At 33.4% G+C, this 10,089-nt stretch overlaps 1 protein-coding gene across 1 annotated transcript; it reads right to left on the bottom strand.

The window, feature by feature from the left end:
• Nucleotides 1-5,224: 5,224 nt before the first annotated feature.
• LOC111891554 (inorganic phosphate transporter 1-4) lies at nucleotides 5,225-6,994 on the bottom strand. The gene has a single exon (XM_023887602.2). It carries the CDS (start codon nucleotides 6,950-6,952, stop codon nucleotides 5,375-5,377), a length of 1,578 nt encoding a protein of 525 aa, XP_023743370.1. The 5' UTR covers nucleotides 6,953-6,994; the 3' UTR covers nucleotides 5,225-5,374.
• Nucleotides 6,995-10,089: the final 3,095 nt, after the last annotated feature.

Raw genomic sequence — 10,089 nt, 5'->3', positions numbered from 1 at the left:
CTAAATACACGTCTTAATGGTGTAATGACCAAATGTGCTTTAAAATCACAAAAAAATCCATTTTTTCTTATTAAAATCGTACAATATCAAAATAATGTAAGTAAAATTGTTTCCGATTTCTAGTTCAATTCGTACAAACAAATTTTTTTTTAAGATTGTAGGCATAATATTCCGGTAATATACGAAAACAAACAAGAAAATAGAAAAACTGGGGCATGTGTTTAACACATTGTCCTTAAAACAAATTCGCCCGCTATCGGATGTTTGGTTCCCATGATACAATAGTTTGAAGTGGTTCTTCTAGACCACCCGAACCCTCAAAATGCTTGGATTATATTCTTAATATAGCTAGAAAAAAAAGAATATGAAGATGAAGTGGGAAAGAAGAGAGTTTTCTTGCATTTTTTTTTGGGTGTCTTCAAATGGTTGTAGAGTAGTGGTATTTATATACTACACATTCTATAAACTCCCATTTAAACACCTCTATTAATTATAAAGATTAATGCGTGTTAATATGTAATAAATTTGTAATATTAATTACATTTTCAGTTATGAAGAAAAATATTTGCAAGAAAGGTCCCTGAACTTTTCTTTTCTTTCTCCCACCTATTAAACTCTTTTATTTATGTCTTCCAACACCCTTAATTTAAGGATTCATTCATATTAAATCCATTTTGGACTTGTTAAAAAATGGGGGAAACCCATTTTTATAAATTGATTAACACCGATTTTCCAACAGACATGTTCGACGGGGACGTCGAAACCTATAATTGGGGGGTGGGGGGGTTTAAGGCGGACAGGTTAGCTGCACCTGATCCCACATCAGCTGGGAAGTAAAAATAAGCATTCCCACTATGGGGTACATGGCAAAATAATTTTATGATATTAAAATACAGTGTTTTAATATATGAAACGTTTTGAAATGAAAGTGTTAAATGTTTTTAAAAAGAATGTTTTAAAAGTAAAAGTCTTGGAAGAACAAATGTTTGATATGTGAAATGTGTCTTTTCAAAGTATATCTTCCTAATATCCTATGATATTGTAAATGATGATACGAGTATTGTTATTGTGAAAAGGGAAATCTAAGAAGAAAGTAAAAAGGAAAAGAAAGTAAAGAATGAATGAAAGCTACCTGGGTCATGATGCCTCATAAGAGGTCTAGAGGAATCTATTAGGGTGGTGTCTCCCCTTTGCAAAGTAGATGTACTAGTTAGCATGATGCCTTGGTGGATTGATTTGTTCTTTCCACCTTGATCTAGACTTAGGGATATATAAAAATTGGCAACAGTTTAATACTGAAATTAGCCCTTGGTAAAAGAGAAAGAAATGTAGAAAGGTGTCTTTTGAAATGAAATGATAAGATATGAAATGATATTTATGATGTGTATGAAAAGAGTTTTCCTTGAAAATGCTTGAAAATGTTTTATGGTCTAAAACTATATTTTGCAAAGATGTAATGTTTTTGATGAAAATGTGATAAATGTTTTGGGTTACAAACCAACATAGCTCACGAGACATTATTGTCTTACATATCTCTTTTAATGTCATGTATCTTAGGTTACAGTTAAGTAGATAGAATGATAGATGAAAGTTAGAAGTCAAGAGATAGAGAATGGAGTGAAACTTCTTAAGTTCCTTATTTATTGTATTGATGTAATTATTATTTGTTTGTTGTGGTTTATATGATGCTTAATGGTAACACCCAATGATTTAATCATAAATGTGTTTTTTGGAATGGTTTTTTGTTAAATGTGGGTTAATACTCATATGATTTTATTAAAACCATAGCATTTTAAAGTTTGAAAATTTTGGGATGTTACAAATGACATCGAAAATGTTGTGATATGAGGGTAGTAATTGCCTCAGTATTTGCATTACCAACTCAATCTCGGTGGTTGGAGACTCGACGTGGTTAAGATCATCTGTAAGGTTCTTGAGTGTGTGATAAAACTCTGTTACAGAACTCATACCTTTCTTTGAATTCCATAATAGATCCTACAATTGCAACATACAAGACATTTTTTTTTTGTTTCGAAAGAACTCGTCCAAATTATCCCCATAAATCTTTAGCGATGCAATCTTCACTAGAGATTATTTGAAGCAAGCCTGGATCACACATACTATAGAACCAAGATTTGATACGAGCATCGACCGAGTACCATTCCTCATCATCATCATTGGTAGGGGTTAATTTTCTTGAAACATGACCATAACTAAAAGTACCACGACTAGGGCTATAAAAGATCCAAACGAACATGAACAAGCGCTTGTTCATGTTTGTGCATTTAAGTTAGCTAGACAAATAAACAAACACGAACGATATTTCTTGTTCATGTTCGTTTGTTTAACAAATTACCATGTTCATGTTCGTTCATTTATGTCCGTGAACATGATAAACGAACATAAACAAATGAATATATACAAACACAATTGAACATATATGAATATAAACAAACATATAATATAATAATATATTAAAAAACAATTAAACACATATGAACATAAATAAAGTTGAACGAACAAACAAAAACGAACGTTCACGAACATAAATGAATGAATGAGATTATTGTTCATGCTAATTTGTTTAACTAAACAAACAAGAATTTTTGTTCATGTTCATTCATTTATTAAATAAACGTACATAAACAAACTTCTCGTCGAACGATTCACGAATTGTTCGCTAAATGTTCAGTTCGTTTACAACCCTAATCGCGACACATGTGGGAGAAAATTTGTCACCAAAGTTTGTACCTAGACCCGTCAACATCCTGTTTGAAACTAAACTAATTGTACACATTTGTGAGTATGCACATGAGATTGAGTTTAAAAGGAGACGAAGGACCCAACATTAATGATTACCAAAAGGGGAGAACGGTAGAAGAAACACCGATGGATGGAGGATCAACCGGTCTAAAGGCATCCGATAAGGTTGATCAACGACAAGACTAATCAATGACAGTGAGGTTGCGACTGATCGATGACGTGAGGTTGAGATCGATGAGGCAACTTTAAGAACGCTAACGGATGAGAACTTGTAGCGGCACAACGACCTGTATACGAAGGTGTCATGTAAGGAAATTTGACCAAAAGAGGGAAACAAAAATTTTTCAAGAGAGAGGGATGAGGCAGACGACTAACACAAAGATTGGTTAAAACCCCTGCTTGATACCATGTTAATTGTGGAAAAAGCCTCTATGATTGGAGGCGTTGTATTGCAATATATATATATATATATATATATATATATATATATATATATATATATATATATATATATATATATATATATATATATATATATATATATATATATATGAAAGTTACAATGAGGTCCATACACTATACATTACGAAAAATACAATATAAACTAACACAATGGATACAATCTGCTAATGGTAAAACTTCATAAGGGTTTGATATACTTTTATATTCGGTCGCTTTGTATTAAAAAGTTTCATAATATTTTAGTGTCAACTCATTAATCTAAAAAGATTAAGAATTATTTATAACGCTATAAGGAGTGGTCCATAATATCATTTCTTAAAAAATGTGTCACCTTAGAGACACATAACTTCGTGACATCCCAAAATCCAGATTAGTTTTATTCTCATTAAAAAATACCAACCACTCCGCATTATCTATATAATTTTATTTTTTATTTATTTAAATTACATAATTTTAATAAAAACACAACTTTTTAAAAACTAAATAATTTTTTTCTTTAAACCCAAATAAAAATTACATTAGTAAATGGAAAATATAAAATAACATTAAAAAAGTAAAAGATAAAAAAAAAAAAACATTACGCTAAAATTAAAAATTATATTAAAACTTAAAAATTGGAAACCTGCTCGTTCTTATCTTTGTGGTCATGTTGTCTCGTGTAAATATGCTCTGTAAAATCTTTTGGCATAGATTGTTGTGCGTTTCTGAATTATATATTTCCAAAATTGTTGTATATTTCTTGAGTTTTGTATTTTTAAAATCCTTTTGTATAACGAGATAAAATGAATGTTTGTAGTGTAAGATTTAAGTCGTATAAATGGTATTTATAGAGTTGAATTTTTTACTCCCAAACGGTCAAAAGATCGTTGTCTTTTTCTCTAAAAGCCGTGTAGAAGCCTTAAGGCCACAAGTCATCTTACGTTTGAATAAAATACCCACTCCATTTAACCTAACGTAAGTAAGTCACTTATTTAAGAGGCCTACCATTATTGATTTTATTATTTTTATTGTTTTTTGTATAAATTATTTAGTATTTAGTAACAATTACACATAAAAACTCTAACGTAAAGTTTGTAAATTAACAAAATTTATTAAAAAATGTTTTAAATGAAAGATCTCCCAACATAAAATAAGGTACTTTTATAAGCATTTTAAAAATGAAAATGCTTTTTCAATGTACGTTGACTATTTATCAAATTAAAAAAGCAAACCAAAAAATTACAATTAATTTATCAATCCAACCATACCCGGTGGTGGGTTGTTTTTGGATCCAACCCGACAATATTTTTGGGCTCGGTACACCATCCTCCTTCTTAGGTTTACATTGGCGGTTCCATGCCAGTTTTTGGTCAGTCTTGAAATGATTCGGTCTTTTACTGGATCGGTCCGTCGGTCTTTTTCTTGTCTGATCTTTTTTCTAACCGCTCTTTTTCGATCCGGTTTTTTTCGGACCGGTCTTTTTTCGGTCTAGTCTCGCGGTCTTTCTGTATGTCTTTTTCGGTTCGATTTACGGGTTTTTTTTGGTTCGGTTTCGGTATTTTTCGATTCATTTGTTTTTGTTTCAATTTTTTTTTTCCATTACAAATATGTGATTAACATCAAAATGATAAATTAAATTTTATTAAAAACGATAATTTAAGTTAAATAAAAGAAAAATGAAATAAGATAGATAATTTGTGATCAGAAATTGTATAATTAACAAAAATGATATATTTAAAAAGTTTGGTTATCGGTATTTTTTTCCAACTGGTCTCGTTTGGTCTTGGAACGGTTCAGTATTTTTTGAGACCGGTCTCATAGTTGTCCGGTCTTTTTTGAATCAGTCCGGGACGGTCTCGAACCGGTCTTTTTCCGGTCCGATCTTGTTTTAGACCGGTTCGGTCTCGGTCTTTTTTCAGGTCCGGTCCGAGACAAGTCTTTTTGTTTGTCATTTTTTATGAAAAATACAGGAATAAATTTTTCTCTAACAATCATTTACTAAAAAAAGGCCTAATTGCAATTTAGTTAAAAACCCACATCTTTGATTAGCATAATCCTGAAACAATCTTTACTAAAAAAGCAAAATACGAAAAGGAATCAAAGTCAGAAAACAAAATAGAAGTAAGAAACTTCAATTCTAAAACCTACTAATAGAAGATTAAGGCCTGATTTACACTTCCCCAACATTGGGTTGTTCTTCATTCTCCCCTGACATTTCCTCGAGTGACTTCCCTTTTGATTCGGGTACCAAAAGCGTGCATAAAGTTCCCAAAAAATTGATCACACCCAGCACTATCAGCGCGTTCTTCACACCAATCCCCGCCGGATATCCTGCATCAGCCTTCGCCGGATCTTGATTCTGAGCCAGGTATAAGAACCCGAAAGCGCCCACGATTGCACCGAGTTTCCCTGATGCAGCTGAGATCCCATGGCAAGTTGACCGCAATCTCGCCGGAAAGATCTCCGCAGGGACGACAAATGTGGTGGCATTTGGTCCGAAGTTGGCGAAAAAGAAGGTTAACGAGTACATCACCACGAATCCGATGTTGTTTCCTGGTTGAATCCAGTAGTTGTAAGGGAATGCCAACGCAAACATGAAGATTGTCATCATTGAGAATCCGAGTAGCTGGATTTTGAAACGTCCCATCTTGTCGATCAAAAAAACCGTGAACCAGTATCCAGGTACAGTGCTGCATAACGCAATTAATGTTTGAGCTCTAGCAATTGTGTAAACTTCGTGAATGGCGTTCATCTTCTTTGCTGCAGGGATCCAACCAATGGCACTGAATATGTCCTTTTGGAATAAATTCTGGCTGTAATACGCAATATCAAGTAAGAACCAGGTGCTTGTTGTTCCGAGCAAAGCCTTCCCGTATCGCCGGAGGAATTCCTTGCTGAAAAGACCAAAACTGTTGTTGGATCCCTCCATCACCTTATCTTGTTCTGACTGAATCTCCATTTGCAACACTTTGGACATATCCATGGCAGCTTGATTAGCGTTTTTGGCTACCAGGGCGGTGTAACGGGCGGTTTCCGGCATCTTTGTTCTCCAGTAATAAGTCAAAATCGCTGGAACGGCTCCGACCATCAGAATAATCCGCCATACGTAATCGGCCTCCGGAACTGTGGACCCAATCGGATCAACCTCGTACGATGGAGCTTTGAACTTGGCATCAAAAATCGAAGACAGAATAATAGCAAACACCCCGCCGCCTAAGATCCCAAAACCTTGCATTGCAAACACCGCGGCTATGAAACCTCCTCGTGTTTTCTTATTTGAATACTCCGACATGATGGTGGCAGAGAGTGGGTAATCACCACCGATCCCGAATCCAAGCCAGAACCGGAAGAAGCAAAGAGTAGACATTACCATTTTCGGATTACTACCGAATGACAACCCCGAAGCTATCGAACAGACACACATGAGCATCAGTGTAATGCCATAGACCTTCTTCCTTCCTAGTTTATCACCGAGCCATCCAAAAAAGAGTTGTCCGGCAAGGGTTCCGACTAGGGCAACACCGTTCACGGCAGCAGACACATTCGGAGGTAAACTTCCGGGCTTCGGAGAGCCTGGGGTGTGGTAATAAATCCGGCCCAGCATCTTCGTCACCAAGGAGATGCAGAAAAGGTCGTAAGCATCCGTGAAAAACCCCATTCCGGCGATTATGATTGTAGTAAAATGGTACCATTGAGTTTTTGCTCCGTCAAGTGCATTAAGAACTTGTAAATTGCCATTTGATGCCATTGTTGAAGAAGGTTTCGATGTTTAGTCTTTCTTTCGCTGCAAGAAATTGTAAGTTTGCAAGTGCAGGACCTGCTTTAATCACAAGCAAACCAAGAACAGGAGAGGAAAGAAAGGAAGCGGAATAGAGGAGAAAAACACACAGGGATAACTGTACGTTGTTGCCAAAGGCTTTTTTCTTTACCGGAAAAACTTGTTCTGGAATGTGATTAACATCAACAATTACATCTATTTATACTAAACTAAATACAATCTCAATCCAACACTAATAGAATCTGTATATTAATAAAATCCTTATGCAATACAAATGGAAGTAAACATAACGAAATAATAAAATAAGGAAACTTTCCTTAATTATCTCCAACATAAATAAGGCCCATAAATATGTGAGTTAGATGTCTTATGAACCTAACTAAGTTCATACCTTTCAAAAAATCTTAATAATTTTTTGATTTTTAAGAAAACCCAACAAAATTAACTTTTATTTAGAAAAACCCAACCAAGTTTTCAATCGTTCACAAAATCCCAATATTTTTTGTCTGTTCAAAATGTTAAATTCAATGAGTTTTTTTTTAACAGACAAAACATGATTGAGGTTTTTTAATGGTTTTAAAACTTCGTTGGTCTTACAAGTCATTTCCCCAATATGGTAATTTCCATAGAATTGAATAAAAATATAACATAGTTGAGTTTTTTTAGACAAATGTTAAATTTGTTGGGTTTTTCTGAAAAGACAAAACATGATTGAAGTTTTTTTTGAACGGTTTGGAAATTTAATTGGGTTCGTAAGTCATTTTCCTTTCTTTTCAAAATAAGAGAAAACAGTTAAATGATTCATGCAAAACTAACGAGTTTGTACTAGCAAGCTAGTTTTTAATGTGTTTCGATATAATTTTTTTGATAACCCTAATAATTTCAACAACACGATAACCCTATTTTACCATGCATATGACGTAAATTTGATCAACATGAAAGGAAAACATAACTCATGTGTTTGGATGTTACTAAAATCTCTTAAATAAATTCCCATTATATTTTCTTTTTCTCAAACAACCCAAATCAAACTGACAATTATTATTTTAAAAGTCAAAGTATGGTACTTTTAATGCATCGGAAACTTAATTGGGCTCGTAAGTCATTTTTCTTTCTTTTCAAAATAAGAGAAAACAGTTAAAAGATTCATGCAAAACTAACGAGTTTGTACTAGCAAGCTAGTTTTTAATGTGTTTCGATACAATTTTTTTGATAACCCTAATAATTTTAACAACACGATAACCCTACTTTACCATGCATATGACGTAAATTTGATCAACATGAAAGAAAAACATAACTCGTGTGTTTGGATGTTACTAAAATCTCTTAAATAAATTCCCATTATATTTTCTTTTTCTCAAACAACCCAATTCAAACTTACAATTTTTATTTTAATAGTCAAAGTATGGTACTTTTAATGCATCGGAAACTTAATTGGGCTCGTAAGTCATTTTCTTTTCTTTTCAAAATAAGAGAAAACAGTTAAAAGATTCATGCAAAACTAACGAGTTTATACTAGCAAGCTAGTTTTTAATGTGTTTCGATACAATTTTTTTGATAACCTTAATAATTTTAAAAACACGATAACCCTACTTTACCATGCATATGACGTAAATTTGATCAACATGAAAGGAAAACATAACTCATGTGTTTGGATGTTACTAAAATCTGTTAAATAAATTCCCATTATATTTTCTTTTTCTCAAACGACCCAAATCAAACTTAAAATTTTTATTTTAAAAGTCAAAGTATGGTACTTTTAATGCATCTTCTAGGGGTGTTCATGGTTCGCACTACAAGAATAAATCCATATGCCGACGATACCTATACCAACGACGCATGTTGTCGGTAAAATAAGGCTATATCGACAACTTGTCATCATCATAGGGTTGACCCACTCACTTTGACTTCAAAATCTGTCTCGACGACTTGCTGTTTGTATAGGTAAGATGCAAAATAAAAAATAATTCCCGGGTTTCTGAAAATGTATAACAATGACTTGTCGTCGGTATATGTTACATAAATTATATTTTCTATTTATTTATAATTCATGTAGCAGAAAAAAATGATTTCGTTTTTGGGAAAGCTGTTCCGACGACATATTGTCGAGATAGATTTGACGAACCGTGTGAAGTCTGTCCCGATGCATGTCGTCAACAAAAAGTTATTTATTTATTTATTTATTTGTGAGAAAAGCAATACATCGTCGTCCCACTTTAACCCTATACCAACTACACATCGTTGGCATAGGGTTTTAACCCATCAAACAGGTATCAATTGCTCTCATTTGCAGTGGTGCATCTAAACCAATTTCTCTCTCGATCTCTCACGTGTTATTGTCCCTTCGACCACCTCCTTCACCGTCGACTGCCGGTAATCTTCTAGACAACTCTGCATTTTCGGTTTTACTTTTTTTGAGGTTTGATTTTGAGATTTATGTGAACATTTTTCCCGTTTCTTCTTTGTTTTTTGGCTGTCACCGGAGGACCGCCGTTGACGATACTCTCTTTCCAACCTCTTCCCTTCGCCGTTGACAACATGTAAGGTTATTTGATTTGTCATGTTTTTTTCTTCTGATTTGGTGTTTTTCTGATGACAACCAGCCACCAACAAAGGACCACCGTCGAAGCTGACCACCGAAATCCGGCCACCAGAGCATGAACAACATGTAATTTTATTTTCTGATTTTTGGTTGGAAAACTGATTTTGCTCATGTTTATACCCATTGTGATTATTGTATAATTGTATGAAACTGAAAATTGGTATAACTTGTTTGATTTTGTATTTAGATGTACTGTATAATTGTATGTAATTGGAATTGGATGTGTAAAATGTAAAATATCTAAGATTGTCTTAGTTTTTTTAGGTTTATTAAGTTGAGTGTATATAAAACGAATGATAAAGTGCTTAATTGATAATTGAAACGTTTTGTATTTAATTTCATGGTAAGTTCTTATTGATAAGTGTTTAATGTGTTTCTATTTTCATGATGAGTGTTTAATACGTTTTGTAAGTGAATGTTTAATGAGTAGTTGCTATTGGTTTGTATTGTATAGACAAACCCTTACCAAAATATACAAGAAGATGAAGTTATTCAAGATCAAGAA

This window comes from Lactuca sativa, chromosome 5 (assembly GCF_002870075.4).
Source record: "Lactuca sativa cultivar Salinas chromosome 5, Lsat_Salinas_v11, whole genome shotgun sequence".
Classification (NCBI taxonomy): domain Eukaryota; kingdom Viridiplantae; phylum Streptophyta; class Magnoliopsida; order Asterales; family Asteraceae; genus Lactuca; species Lactuca sativa.
Note: the sequence above shows the minus strand (reverse complement) of the source record. Positions and strands in the feature narration are given on the sequence as shown.

What these genes read in the sequence shown, in the direction of transcription:
- LOC111891554 (XM_023887602.2), bottom strand. Translation starts at nt 6,952, where the DNA reads ATGGCATCAAATGGCAATTTACAAGTTCTTAATGCACTTGACGGAGCA.